The sequence below is a fragment of the Leptidea sinapis genome, chromosome Z (assembly GCF_905404315.1).
Source record: "Leptidea sinapis chromosome Z, ilLepSina1.1, whole genome shotgun sequence".
NCBI lineage: Eukaryota > Metazoa > Arthropoda > Insecta > Lepidoptera > Pieridae > Leptidea > Leptidea sinapis.
Genome location: NC_066312.1, coordinates 11,459,150 through 11,475,763, shown reverse-complemented (window position 1 = coordinate 11,475,763; position 16,614 = coordinate 11,459,150). Strand labels below are relative to the sequence as shown.

The 16,614-nt window shown below is 33.9% G+C and overlaps 1 protein-coding gene across 1 annotated transcript in view; it reads right to left on the bottom strand.

Annotated features, from left to right (window-relative positions):
- LOC126979061 (DNA-binding protein D-ETS-3) overlaps positions 1–16,614 on the bottom strand; it is a 102,856-nt gene that overhangs the window by 12,756 nt on the left and 73,486 nt on the right. Inside the window, exon 6 of the mRNA XM_050828250.1 lies at positions 4,147–4,194. Within this exon, the coding sequence (XP_050684207.1) occupies positions 4,147–4,194 (48 nt within the window). The remainder of the gene's footprint in view (positions 1–4,146; positions 4,195–16,614) is intronic.

Sequence of the window (16,614 nt, the reverse complement as noted above, 5' to 3'; positions counted from 1 at the left end):
GTTTCATGCAGTTTAGTTTTGATTAGTCGTTTTAAATGTTACTTAATTAAAATTTTGTTAAATGAATAAATGATGAAAGTGCACTTTCGATTAAATATAAATTTATTAAAAATCTTGAAATCTGTTATTATTTTTTCATTTATATTTAAAGTAGGTATAAAGTAAAAGTAATTTTGTGCATAAATAAATTACTGTACTATTCAATATTTAATTATTTTACTATACTCCCACATTAACTGTGCATTGGTCAAGTATTCACATATTTAAGTAAATATCCAATGAATTAGCTTATAAAAATATTGTAAGTCTAAATAAATTTACAAACCCGTTCAATTTTAAACACAGCACATTGGTGTTTTAGTATAACATGTAGTTATTTATTATATTAAATTGAAAGAGAAATGCATGTCTGACTGACATAATATTTTATCATACAACAAAAAGCAGGTGTTGTGAAAAGTGCGTGCCGTGATTCAGTTCGACACAGTTAGTTGTTAACCTATTAGCATTTCGACTTTCCCAAGGGTCGATTGTAGACAGATAAAGCGCGTAATTTATACAACCCAACCCACGTACCTATTCCGATACATGGCAGCTATCAACGCCATCTACTGGTTGTTCGCGTGTACTTTATATATATTAGTAATTGACAACCCTATATAAGAGAATTTATGTTTGGAGCAAATGCGGTAGTATTTTAATCATAAATTAAATATTTGTAGAATATTTTGACATTAAACATTGTATTTGCGAACCCTCTATGACTAAATCAAAATAATTGATGTGAATAAAAATAACGAATGAAATTCACTATCATAGTAAGGTCTGCTCAACTACTAACAAAATTGGTATTTCGAGGAGTTAGTTAATTTTGATGAACCTCCCATGGTTCCCTGAGGAAGTAGTACGGGAATTGTAAGATACACATACGCAAGGTACTTAAGAAGATTTGTTTTCAAGAATAAGATGAGATAGAGTTAAAGTCAAATATGTATGTATTAGAGTAAATATCATCATCAGCTGGAAGACGTCCACTGCTGTACAAAGGCCACCCCCAAAGATCTCCACGACGATCGGTCGCGGTATCCCGGCGATCTTGACCAGAACATCGGTCCATCTTGTGGGGGGGGGGCTACCAACACTGCGTTTTTCGGTACGTGATCGCCATTTGAGGACATTTCTGCCCCACCGGCCATCTATCCGTCGAACTGTCATTTCAGTTTCGCAATTATTTGGGCTATGTCGGTGACTTGGTTCTCCTACGGATCTCCTCATTTCCGGCAAACTCCGAGCATAGCCCTCTCCATTGTCCTCTTAGCGACCGTGAGCTTTCTCATCAGGTCCATAGTTAGCGACCACGTCTGCGTGCCGTAAGTATCCTAGTAACACAAACTGGTTGAAAACCTTCGTCTGCAGACACTGTGGTATTTGGAAGTAACTGACTAACTGAAAAGAAGAATTGACACAAAATTTCACCATTCATTTAAGCATTGTGTTAAAAACAAAAGTTCGTATGATAGAAAAAGATATATTACTAAATAGAATAAAAAAATCAAAGATGAAAGTATTGACAATTATTTCATAATTTACTATAACCATTGTTCAGCTCGGCCTTATAAATAAACTTGGTATAAATTTATACCTGATAATAAACCAAGAATATGCAAAATGTTGACTATATCACTTACAACACTGTGAATACAATGACGATTCTGAAATTTTCCGAATGTCAGGTGGCCTTGCAAATAAGCACGGGAAATGTTGGTTCCAATAGAGCAATCAAATAAGCAAAATGTCAATTTGTAGACATAATGCATGTTCTTGGTTTATTCTCAAGTATAACTTAATACCAAGTTTATTAGTAAGGCCGCTAGAGTTTTCGAAAAGCGATACATGGACTCCAAAATACTTCACATGATTCGATGACCTATATAATTTTCCTCGAGTCCGGTGTTCTCTGTGGCCACAAATAGCCGATATCTCCAATCAAATGTGGAGGTGAATGAAGTATTATAGCGATCTCGCGTGATCGCTCGACCCCTTTGTTTCCTCGGGTCACTCGCTTTTGAACACTTTCACCTCCCGGGTCACAGTGTTAATTATTTTGATCATTGCTCAAAGTTATTCTACTTTTTTTTAGTGTATTGGCCAATACAGAACAATACGTAACATTTTTATGAAATAATTACCACGAAAACCTCTGGGAGAGCCATTCATTCCATAAAACCTATTATTTTTTCAAGAAGTATCTTTTAATGATTTTCGTAGTATTTATATACATTTCTTGCAGCTCTTTGAGGAGTTCGTTTATGTAATTCTGTTTGCATGTAGCAGTTTGTTAAGGTTCGTTAACGTTATTTATTTACGGTGTGTGTGGATGATGCAGCTACTGTACTCAATAACTTTTGTTTTAATTTATATTTACTTTTTTGACTTACTCGTGTAAGGCATTGACTATTTGACGTTTGAGTATGTTTGTTGCATCACTTTACATATTATATTGTAATTGAAATGGTTTGTAAGTCGATGGAAATGTAAATCTTGATATAAAAGAGTGGCAATGAGTTTCTTTCTACTTCTTCTCATTAGATCAAGCCATTACGAAGTAGCGGTAGATTCAATAAGAAAATATTTTTTTTTACATTCATATTTCCGTGACCTACATGAATAAAGTGATTTTGATTTGATTTGGTATTGGGTAATTGATAGTTTTCTTCTCCTATTTATTATTAACTTTTGTAAGTAGCATTTGCGATTTATCCTGTTATAGTAAGCCTTAGCGGCCACTTTTTCATTTTTATTTAGTACATGTTTTGGTACAATTGTTTTAGTAATCTTAACTGTAGGTAATAAATGTCTTTCAAGTTTGATTTGCAAATAATTAATTAATAATTAATCAACTAACGTCTCTGAAAATATCTATTCTGCTTTTTTGTTTGTTTCAGGGCTAGGTTTAACAGTTTCACTGTTGTTATTTTTCACATTTTTGTGATTTTTTACAAATTACGTTAGCATTAATAAGTGTTGACTGTTATGAAGAAACTCGTATGTAAACTAACTTTGCTAATTCACATTCTTTGAATTCCTTTACGAAATATTTAGGCAGAATGGGTTAGATTAATAATTCAGGTTGACACTTTTTTTCATTATCTACCAAGCCGTATAAGTTTACTCATTTTCATTCCAGAGTATATAAGATATGATAGAAGAAAGATAATCTATTCTTAAGCTGAAAAAATATCATAAATCAAATTAATTTACTAATCACTTTACTAATCTATTGTTCAAAACAATATTTACATTTTGAATTTAAGAGTCTTATTATGTCATATACCAAGTATCAATCCGTACTATGTGGTCATACTAGTATATTTTTCATAGTATAGTGAGTAAATAATTGGTTTTTGGCTCTTAATACGTATAATACGTAATTATACGTACATATGTTGTGTATGTACGTACATAGATACACATGATGATTGCATATTTTGGTATGGGAAAAAACCATTCAACCCGCGACACTGTTATCGTTACCGTCACCAACACCTCTGTATGTGTGTACATAGATTGTGTATTTACGCACGCATACAGATGTATGTTGGCATTGTTTGAGACTTATTGTTACCGTTACCCTTAAAAAACACTTCATTTAAAAGTATTTGTTGCATACAAAGACGTTCTTTACAGATCTAATCACGTCGTATAAAAATAAAGTCGAAATATGGAACATGCCATAAATTACACAATATTAAGCTTCGACTGCTATATCTATACATTGCTGCATTTACTCTAGTGTTTTAACATATTCTTGATCAATAAGCAGCAATGTAAATCATTTATTCAGTTCAGATTTGTTTCAAACAGTGACAATTGACAAACGACTAAGGAGATAAGTGTGCTTACATTGTCTTTTAGCACACTTTTGCCGTTCCGACTGCGAATGACCTTTTAGTTATATAGAACGTCATTGGCTGCACAATAAAATTCACTTCATCAGCACTTCCGGGGTAACACTGTTTTTTATAACTATATTAAAACGCTAGTAAAAATAATATCATAGAACCAATACTTCCAAATTATTCAGCTGTATGATATATCAAACACACTGATTTTATAGCAAAGCGAATAAATTGTTTTTTTTTTTACCTGAATTAGCTAGCCGACTGCTTGTTGGCCCAAACATCTGATATGGATCTGTAAATAAAAAAAAATAAATCATATCAATTTACATTTAAGTACTTTTGTTTTATGTATTTGTCCGATTGGCGATTGGTAACCAATGGGCAATAGTGAGAGGCTCCTTTGCACAGGAATCCGGTTCGATTATGGGTACCACAACGGCGCCTATTTCTGCCGTGAAGCAGTAATGTGTAAGCATTACTGTGTTTCAGTCTGAAGGGCGCCGTAGCTAGTGAAATTACTGGGCAAATGAGACTTATCATCTCAAGGTGACGAGCGCAATTGAACGTCGTGCTCGTCTCGTCCCTTAAATTCATAAAAAAAGTAAGCTTAGTCATGAGTGGCTGCCTGTGACTTCAACGGCATGATATATATTTAACAAAAATAAATTACTTCTTACTGGATAGGTTATGTCAGTGACAGTATCGTCAAAATTGATCCAGTCGTTTCGGAGAAAAGCCGAATCGAACAAACAGTAATTAAAATTAGTTTTCGGGAGTGAGTATTTGACGTTTGAGTATTTTTGTATTGCCAAAACATCTTGTTTAAACTCAACTATTTAAATAATAGTGCGAACAGGTATATGTATACAAGTATCGAGTATTATTTATAGACTCAACTTAAAGTTTATGCTAATAATGTCTATCTGAGACTTTCATATTTATGGCGACGATTGCTGTCTTCGGCAGTCGAAGCAGCAGCCTCAGCACCAACTGACGTAACTTGGACATGAGAAGGAGTCGGAGTGTCGGCGCAAGTTACGTCCCACACCTGCGCCCTTACCCGTGCCCAAGCCACCAGGGTCATACCATCAGGACGCTTGCCGCGGTGGGTAATACCATTTGGCTCTAAAACAGCTGGTATATTAAGAGCGGCAAATCCTTTGCGGATGACTTCATTGCTGGTATGACGACTGATACGGCCTGCCTATTATAGGCAGGATAGCCCATGACGCCCAAGAGTATCTACCTGAATGCAAAATCTGCATTGATGTGGTTCATTCAGTACCAAGTATTTATTTTTGAAATCACTTCAACATCTTTGATTCCTGCGATTATATAACGACCGGTTGCTATGACAACGGTACGACAACACCCGTCGAAAAAATGTTGATACAGTCTTGATACAGTGCATAGATTGCATTTTAAGTGACCTTAATGAGATCGAGCGGTACATGCCTCACGGATTTGCATAGATATCGGCCTGCTACTTAATCGTGGCTAAACAAAATTTTAAAACACCCTCCATTTTTTGAACCGTATCTTGTATCACAATAATAGACAAAGGCTAACATTAGTTATGTGTTTCAATTGTTTAGTTGCTTTTTGTCCATATTTCCGAGCCTATGCTGTCAAAATGGAATCTCCGCCCGTTTAAGAGGCCGTATACGATCTGATTATTTATTATTATATTATGATTTTCGTTGTTACGATAAGGGATTGATAATTCTAGTTAGCTCCATAATAGCTTTCAAAGTCAATACATTAACATTTATATAAGCATTAATATTTTCATTTGACAATATTGTATACATTATAATTCTTAAACAGCGCAAAAAAATAACGGATTGCACTCCGGGAGTGCCGGCAGAAGTGTAAACTTGAACATTAACGTTGCGCATTTTTGAATATTTGGGAATGGTAAGGGAATAATTTCACATGAATTACTTTATTTAACGGTATAAAAGTACTAGCATTTCTGTGGTTAAATGAACACTTCAGAACTATTACAATTATTTTACTTTAAAAAGTTTATCGCTCACAAATATCAACTTTGACTCATTATTTCAACGACTGTGTTACGAATTTTCGATCAGGCCACGTGTTCTGACGCGAGTTTAATATTTTATACCCGTCCCAAGAAAAGTGCTCAACGCTGCTAAAGAAGATTTCAATGCAAAAAGTAGGTACTGGCTGAGTTTCTTGAGTCTTCTTTCTTAATGCCCAGTGCAAGTCCGGTCATATGACTCTGCACTTACCCAGAGACTTATATGTCTTATATTACCGCAAGATAACAGTACGATAGCACCACTGTTTGCACATTATAATTACGAGTACTAAAATTAAATTTATAAACAAAATTTATGAACGATGCGGGACACGAACCCACGACGGACGTTCCGTGCGAGGAAGTTGGAAGGAGTAATTAAGCCCAGAAGTTCTACCGCTACTACTGAAATGTCACAATTTGTCGTAAAATATTGGCTTGTAAACTCAAGCGTCCCCTCGGCTCAAATCTTGTCTGCATTCGTCACAGCATTACAATGGCAAGTTTTACTGACTGTGAATAAGTCTCATTCCATATACATTTACAACTCTAACATTATTCATAATGAACCATACTGGGGGTGCTTTTTATCTTAAATTTGAAACAATTCATAATACCAATTTATTTGAACAGCTTCCTTGTGCGGTTTTCCAGGACGATACGACATGGATACCTTCAATAAAAGCACGTACACTTTTATAAAGGGTCGGCAACGCTCTTGGGTTTTTCTGGTGTTTCTAGAGAATGTGGGCGGCGGTGATTACTTCCGTACGCTCGTTTGTCCTCTCTTCCATAAAATAAAAAGTATGTTTGTACATATGTAAGCACGCAAGAAGTTATACTTCTTTGGCGTAACGAAGCAAAAATCATTAAAATAATTTATTCCTCGTGCTATTCTACGTTTTTAGAAAGGAAAATTTTGTAAAAATCTTGCAAAGGTGGCTTTGAATATTAAATTAATAAGAACCAAAGAAGAAACCAAAAAAAAATAACGAATGACGCAAACGTAAGAAAATTTTAGGAACCAACTTCACCCTGTTACTTTTGTGTTACAGTGATGCGAACGCATCTTAAAATTTCACTCTCATCATTTTTTCATAACGCACCTAAACAAGTATAAATATGATGTGAAACTTCAATACCTAACGAATGTTGCAAACGTCAGAAAATTTTTCGTAACCAACTTCACGCTATTACTTTTGTATTACAGTGATGCGCGTGCATCTTAAAATTTCAAAAAAAAATTTTTCATAATGCGCCTAAAGATGTATAATTTCAAAAAAAAAACTGTGAATACTTTATAACTATGCAAGTATGCAAGCATCTTGATCGAGTCACACACTTTAACTTATTGGTTTTTGGGCATTTCCTGTAGGTATATCAACGATAAGCATAAGCAATGAAAAATCCAAACACGGTTTCGGCGAATTCTGACTGTAACAGTTTACAAGTGGGAGGCTCCTTTGCACCGGATGCCGGCTAGATTATGGGTACGGCGCCTATTTCTGCCGTGAAGTAGTAAGGTGGAAGTATTACTGTGCTTCGGTCTGGAGGGCGCCGTAGCTAGTAAAATTACTGGGCAAATGAGATTTGACAACTACTGTCTTAATATATATATATATATACTAGCTGACCTGACAGACGTTGATCTGTATATAATAAAAAAATACTGTTTTATAGGAATTTTCCAATAATATTTAAAACATCAAGAATTATTTCGTAAAAAATGCTCCCTGTTGTAATAATGAAATTGTTTCACAGCGGATCTGTCAAACCATGCGTCACTAAATTCTCTCATAGAAAATATGTCCATACAAAACAAAAATTGAAAATAAAAATAATTATGGGTCCCAAATCGAAATAAAAACCATCCTATATCTCAAGTTGAACCAAACTGCACTCCATGAAGTACCTAATCTCCATTAAAATCCGTTCATTAGTTTATGAGTCCATCGCGGACAAACAACGTGTTACGTAATTTATATATATTAAGATATAATGAAAATGCATGCCATGCGAAATTTATCCTAGATGGTTCATAGCTACTCATTTTTTATTGTTTAATTTATTTTCTTTTAAAATTCGCCCAGCGAAGCAGGCGGGAACAGCTAGTATTGAAATAAAAATGTCAATGCGACGGAAATAAGTACAGGGTAATTCACAATAAAACTTTGCTTTCGTGTGAAATTGTTGATGTGGTTTGTAAAAACAAACACGTGTAGTACAAACAGGTGAAGCATAGGTTTGTAACATTTGTAAAGTTTTTTGACATTGGCATTGATATTAGCATAACGCGAGGGATAAGTATGTCATTCAAGTTTCCAAGCTTGAAATTAAGGCTTGGTCTATGCCACAGTCGAATGTACTGTATTTGTTTTGAAGAAAAAAGTTCTCTTTATTTTTATAAATCAAGTGTGGCCAGGCGGTCAATGATATAGTCTTAGATCGTACCAGTGGGAGGCTCCTTTGCACAGGATGCCGGCTAGATTATGGGTACCACAACGGCGCCTATTTCTGCCGTGAAACAGTAATGCATAAGCATTACTGTGTTTCGGTCTGAAGGGCGCCACAGCTAGGGAAATTACTGGGCAAATGAGACTAAACATGTCTCAAGGTGACCAGCTCAGTTATAGTGGCGCCCAGAATTTTTGGGGTATTTCTAGAATCCTGAGTGGATCAGCTGAACGTTTTGCTCGTCTCGTCCCTTGTTTTTATAAAAAAAAAGATAATTTATACGTTTAGATAGAATGTGACATCTGTGAAAACGTCGAAACAAATTGAGGTTGACAGGTAACTATATTTTGAGCAATGTACACACAAACTTACATATAAATCGCCAGTGAAAGACGTAGCTTGTCACGCACACTAAAGCAATAAACCCGACCTTTTTTCATCGGTTGTCTAGCTGCAAGAGGCGATATACTAATGTTATTAAAATGAAAGCCATAAAGATCCCGCGTGTGTAGGATCTGCGTATACCTTTCCAAAAGGACGGCAACGCTCCTGTGATTCCTCTGGTCTTGCAGAAAAATGTGTGTCTAACTAGCATTCGATAGAGAATATGTGGGTTTATCCATCGCTTGTACCACCGACAAAATTGATTCAAGACCCACTTTGCTAACAATTCTTTTAAAATGATAAAAACAGTTCGGTTTATAAATGCACGAAAAATATTGTATTACAATTGGTGGACTGTCAATGTCTAATAAAATAATAACAGTAACTTAGGTCAAGCGATCATGTTCAAGCGAATTTCGACCAGCTTGTTTATTATGACTGTAGGAAAATCACATCAAAGTGGGCCATGATTCAATTTTGTCGATGGTACGATATAGGAACATACGACTGATACCTAGCTTTTAAGGGGTCTGAAAATGAACCACACACACTTTGTGAAAACAAAATTGCGGCAGTAACCACTTAAAATCTCTTCCATTGATATTTAATTTTATAATGCAATGACAAGTTTGAATTTAATAGCGAATAAATTTGTTTAAGAATGTTAAAACGCTTTCGCCTATGATTAACAAGTGAAAATTCACGGTAATAACACCATTCGTGTTATGAATTAATGAAATATTGCCTTATTTTATTCCTTATTTATTACCGTGGTAAACACTTCAGATTGACTGGTTATGAAAACAAGTAAGTTCTTAACAAAATAACAGTTTCTACAGTAAGAAAATTATAGTATGAAATAGAAGTGATTATGTAATTTTTAAGGAACATAGTGAACATCATCTTCGAAGCATATTCATTAATTACACACGAAAATAAAATTATTGAAAAATATTTATTTTAATTAATGCTAATAAAATTACATAAACAATTTATGACTTACATTTAAAATTTTATATGCTGCCATTACTTTGATCAAAAAGCCTAAATCAAGTAAAGCGATTTCTACTCTATTAATTACAAATGTGTTTGAAGGAATTCTTCAGGTTAATACCAGCAGTGATATTTTACCAGTCATAACGTCAGCAAAATAACTCTATTACTAACTCGTCTGGTATTCGACAAGAATCTGATTCGCAAGAGACTTCTTGCCTCGCACAGCAACTTTCCCTTCCACTAACCTTTAAGATTAGGGCATACTCTCACTTCAAGCTGACACACAACTCTATGACCTAAGCTGTCTAAGAGCTATATTTAACCAGGGTCAGTAGGCTACCAACCTAGGCATCATACAGATACCAGAGTCACGACGCGTCCGAACTGGTCGAGTCACCAATATGGTTGCGCAACCACACGGACACCAAAGAAAGAAAGAAAGAAAAAATGTGTATTGACGTCATTATGCATTCTGATTATAGTTCTTAAAGTTATATTATTCTAATTATAATCTAATGAAGCCAATGGGCTCCCAACTCAGCATAGTTGTGGTTTCGAAAAAATCCACGATGGTCTTCCGTGGAAACCCAGAGAGCGCTACTAACGCGCAGTCCTATCACACGAAGGCTTACAAACTTTTAATTCTCTATGAGCACAAAAAATAGTGGAACTAGGATCGAAAATTAAAACTAAAGCATTAAATTTATTTTTTCAGGAACAATACAATTCAACTTGAAATAAAGTTTTAAACTTGCCGTTGCCACACAACTCAATCTTATTTTTTAAATATTTTAAATTGATTTTTGGACATTAATGAGATATTCCTTGTATTTTAATTTAAATAGGTGAGTAACTCCTTATAGGGCTGTATAATATATTTTGTTGCTGTAAATATATAAGGTTTACACATGCCATCTGCCACCTCTTGTATAAAAAAAATATCACCCAAATATTTCTAAAATTTATTTCATTATAAAATTTTAGAATCATTTTAACCCATCAGCACTAATAGGATAAAAGAAGTGAAGAAGCGTACAGAATTACAATTAAAAATATTTAAAAATCAGAGGATAATGACTTAGCAAAGGCTGTGAATATAAAAATTGAACGGCAGTTAAACGGAGGGTAGTTATGGAACCCCGCTGGGGCGCGGCGCGATCTAATCGAGACGATTATGATAAATGATTCTCTCAACAACGATTTATTCAACAGAGTGCAATATTTTCTAGAAACTATTTAAAATTCAATTCACGTTGCGATCACACCATTTAAGTTGAAATTGCCATAGATAAAAAGACCGGACAAGCATTAAATATAACTTTTGCCAGCCCCGAGGTCGTGAAAAAACTTTATTCATTAAAATTTCAATATTTAAAGCTTCACTTTCTTTGATCATAAAGTACAATAACCTTTCTTTCTTTTTTCGTTGGTTGTACATAAGTAGCAATATAAAAATAAGCCACTAGAGTTTCCATCAGTTTCAATGAATGTAGGAATGATTATTGTTCCATTAAATTCCTGATTGACAATTCAAGGATAGCATTTTAAAGCATTATTTCTTTCTCAAACAAAAATCAATTAAAAATTTCTCTGGTGTTGCTCTAATACAAAATAAATTCAAAAAGAAAATTTATCAGTTTGTGGATTCTAACAAGTCGATGCATCTTCAAAATGTTATAGAAAGCGTATATTGTTGAAATCTTTCCCTAACTCAATACAAATCCACGTCTTCCGATATTATATTGTCTATTTAATACTATCGGAGCTGGTGTTACTTCAAAGATTCGGACATGAGGGAGGACAAACGAGCGTACGGGTCACGTGGTGTTAAGTCATCACCGCCGTCCACATTCCCTAGCAACACCAGAGGAATCACAGGAGCGTTGCCGGCCTTCAAGGAAGGTGTATAAGCTTTTTTCGAAGGATTGCATCGTACCGGAAACACCGCACAAGGAAGGTCATTCCGCAGCTTTGTAGTACGTGGAAGAAAACTCCTTGAAAACCGCACTGTGGTGGTTGGTGGGGATGATATCCTAATTTGGTTTTTGTCGTGCGAAGGTGAAATTACTCTTCGGAAGACTTCCCGTGATAAATGCGGTAGAAGACACATAATGAAGCGACGTCTCTACGCAACTTAATATTTGAACGAAACTGGCATTAATTTTCTCGGTTAGCAATATGGTGTAAGCAATTATATACAAATAGATATCTACATGAAATAGTTATTATCGAACTGAATCAAATGACTTGGTAATTAGTTTATTAACGGGTTATTATATAGGTAATATTGAAGCGTATATTGAGGAGAATTTGGTTAGGCGTGCGGTTCCTTGCATATCGTGAAACTCTGTGACCACGTAGCATCCATTACTAACTTATTTTTAATTAAATTATACTAAATTACATTTTAAGGTAAATTACATTTTAACGCTTTTGCGCACTTGTTTTTGTAAACATTTTATTACTATTTACAAATACTTTTATAAGTTTACGTACTTAATTTTTTATACATTTTCATATTTATTTTTCATATTTTCAATTTATAGCAGTCCTGGTTTTCTTTTATTATTTCATATATTTTTGTGTCTACTGCAAAAGAAAAAATAGAATTTTGAATATATTTGACAACATTGTACTTGATCACAAATTGAAAAACGTGTAGATCTCTGAGAATCTTAAGATTTAAATATTAAAAATGAATGATTATTTTTTTTTTCAAATGCTTTTAAATAGTCTGTATAAGCTGTTCTAAGCTGGACTTTGTTCTTTGAAGAATAATCAATTTCATCAAGAAATGATCTGTTGAGCTATTAATTACTTATTAATATTTCTGTGGTATAAGTTAAGACAGTAAACAAAGGTATAATTAATTAGTTTTTCAAATAATTTTGGAAAAATCTATTTACTCATGAAAATACCACAATAGACTTTAATATTCCATTACCACTAAGGGAATTAGTAAGATTTTCCTGAAATTTTAGAGTAAATATAAACAGATTGAGATTTCGATACTAAATATAATATGTTATTAATGATCAGGACCCTCCCATGACTATTCAAGTTTTAACATAAAAAACTGTTCTACTTTGTCACGAGTTACATCAGAACGAATTAAACATAAATAAATAGCAGTAAAAACAAGAAAAACAACTCGTTTAATAGAAAAGCGAACTAAAAAATGATTTCCTACTTTTTAGTTTGGATTATATAAAAGGGCATGTTTTTTCAAACTATTATTTGCATTATTGCATTAAAGATTCTCGTTGGTATTGAAAATTTCCTAATATTAGATAAATTGTTTAAAGATAATGGTTGAAATTTAAAATTAACATTAATTCCTGCCTTGTAGACAATTGATGAATATTATATAAATTAATAGAAATCTTATTTAGCAAATTGAAAAATGGAATAATTTTATCAAATTAATCTATTGTCATCGGTCCTCGATAAATCTACGAAGTTTGAAAGAAATCTGGCCCAAATGAGTCGGTTAGAAACAAATATACACACAGGTGAAGCTAATAAAAAGCGTGTAATATAATAAATAGGTTTGTGTTTTTTAAAACTATGAAAGTCATGTGTCAAAAATGTTTTAGGCATGGTGGGTCGCGGGTTACAAAAATTTGTTAAATTATTAGTCCTTTAATCTTACGCTCTGATTCTCAGTAAATGCGTTGTCATAAAGGCGAGAAGCACTTAGAAAAGTATCATTATTTATTATATTACTACTTTTCAAATAATTCGCATACAAATTGCTTTTTCCGCTCTTCTATAAGCGCACATACCTTGACATTCCGTCTGTCTCTTATTTAGTATTTTCCTGAGAAATTAAATATTCTATTTCATCCCCATGTAGGTTCAAAAATACTCGAACAAATTTCTATTAATTATTTCTTATCAAGTCCCTACATAAATAAATAAAAGTTTCATAGTTTTATCTTCGATAATAACGAATTTCCATACAAACTGCCATCCCCTATTTCAACCCCTCTATTTATTTTTTGCAATAAAAGGTAGCCTATGTCCTTTTACAAGATCTAGTCTATCTCTGTACTAAATTTTATCAAAATCGGTTCGGTTGCTTAGGCGTGAAAGCGTAACAAACAAACTTACATTCACATTTATAATATTAGTAGGGATTATATTTACCTTATTTTAAGCTATCTCTCAACTCCCTGCACAACTCTGACAAATACTAAGTCGAAAATGAGAGGAAATTAGGCTAATCTATGCTCACATTATTAAGAGGCAAAGTTTGTGAGGAGTTTGGGATAATCTCTGGATCTTCTGGTTGTTGGATTTTCAAAATAAGTCGGAGATAAAACAGTCGATCAAAAACGTTACAGAACAATAAGATATTATGATTGTTTAATATATATACATGTGTTAGCATGGGAACGCCACATAATATGGTTTCACTGGTAAATGTAAACGAACTCGCGGGTAATAAGGAGTAAGAAATAATTAAATTACGTTTAAAGGAATACTCGAATACAGAGCGCTTCGCTTGCGTTGACTGATGCTGATTCAGCGTCACAACGACCCCGGATATTTACGATTTACTTTTATTTAAAGTTTGCGTCAATCTTCATAAAATCACGCCGGCATTAGACTAGCCTGTCTGACCCTGACATTGAGTATCCGGAAGCAGTGATTACATGATAAGCGGACAAAAGGCACGAGGCAACAATATGAAATGATTGCCTCCTTGCGAAACAGATGTAATGACGCGGAAACATTTTGATCCATTTGCAATCTAATTTCGGAATATAATCTCACAGGTTTCTTTTGAAAGAAGTGGATAAGTGTGAACGGGAATTATTATTGATTCCTACATAAGAGGATATAGTAAGAGCGATGTAAAACTTCGAAATTAAAACTGGTTAACCCGTGTTAAAGGAAAGGAGAGTAACTAAGGCTTAAGGATAAGTGATCACCGCTGCCAAAAAAACATTGGACGGGGGATTGTAACACGTAAAGCGAATTATATTAGAAACAAAATAAGTACTAGTATTACGACATTGTGCACTATCTCTAGGACGGAACGACATGGTTAGGTTTTTAAAAAAGCGCGTCCACCTGTCTAAAAGGCCGGCAACGCTCCTGTGTTTTGGCGTTGCAAGAAAGTGAAGCTGGTGGTGATGACTAAACATCAGTAGATCGGTAATCAAGTTTGTCCTCCGCTTCAATAAATAAATAGTAGAAAAAACGAATTTTTAGAGAAAACCGAAATTAAAATGTTAGAAAATATTTCTTACTTTTCGTTTGGATTATTTGCATTGATAATTGTTATTTGCATTGATAATTAAAAATTATTTTTGTTATTCGAAAAATCTCCTAATATTATATAAATCAGTTAAAGATTATAGTTGAAATTTAAAATAAAGATCAATTCCTGCCATGTAGACGATAGATGAAAATTATATAAATTAACAAAAATCTTATTTTGCAGATTGAAAAATGGAATAATTTTATTAAATTAATGTACTGTCATCGGTCCTTGATAAAATTACGAAGTTTGAACGAAACCTGGTCGTTTAAGGTGTATTTAACGCCCAAATGAGTCTGTTAAAAACAAACATACATACAGGTGAAGCTAATAAAAAGTGTGTAAAAAAGATTTTTACAACCGAACCAGAAATGACAAGAGCGATGCGATGACAGATGCTGATTATTAAGAGTTTCATTATAAACTATGTCAATATTGGATTGGTCTCCGCTTTGTTGGACCGCAGCCAGGCCAATCCTTAAGCTAAGATGTCAATACAGAGAAATATAGTAACTTTAAAGTCAAATATTTCAATAAATTACGAGTAGGAATACATTGCGTGGTAGATTTATACGTTTTTATTCTAGCCAACAATCTATCTCGTTAATAATCTGAACTACCCAATCTCAATGATGATAGTAATAATTGTGGCTTGTTATTAAAAAACAATGTCTAAAACTTTATCAAGAGTGTATGGAAAATTGAAATAAAAAACGCCAGAAATCGTCAAATCAAAAATTGTATCCTATGGATCGATAACGAAATTACGGCATTGCGTAGAGCAAATGGAATTGACAAAAGTGATTACATTTTCAATTTGGAGTCCAAATGGATGGGTCGAGCTTACTTCTGCTCCCGATTTGTAACGTTTCATGATTGTTTTTCTCGTTTGAGGGCGAATCCGTTTGTTCGTTATGTTCATTAGCAGTTGTTGCTTGATAAAATATGACAATATTTTTATGAAATTCAGGCGATTCGTGGACCTGGAGATCCTCTTAGAATTACAAGCCCCTTTGGAGTTTGTACGTGCAGTTTTTTCGCTTCCATATGATCGCAAAACTAGAGCGAGTGAGTTTTTATAGGAATAAGTTCCATGTAGTATTTAGTTGGATCATTCAAGTTTTTTAAACAAGCAATATCATTATACTATTAAAGCTGTCTCTGCAAACTACTAAATGCAAGACTATAAAATATACTCATAACCTTAATTCATAAATCCATTCAAAATATAAGATCAGTTTTGTGAATTTCAGAAACAAAGCTCTGAAATGTAGATAGAATTTTATTTATGATTTTTTTAATTACTAAACATGATGAGACGAGCAGAACATGGTCATTGATACGCCATGCCCGTTACAATGCTGTGCCGCTCAAAATTCTTGAAAAACCCAAAATTCTAGGCGGCACTACAATTATTGCGCTCGTTACCTTGACACTCATTATTTTTTTACATTGAGTCTCATTTGCCCAGTAATTTCACGAGCTCCGGCGCCCTTCAGACCGAAACATAGTAATCTTTACACATTGCTGTTTCACGGCAGAAATAGGCGTCGTTGTGGTACGTA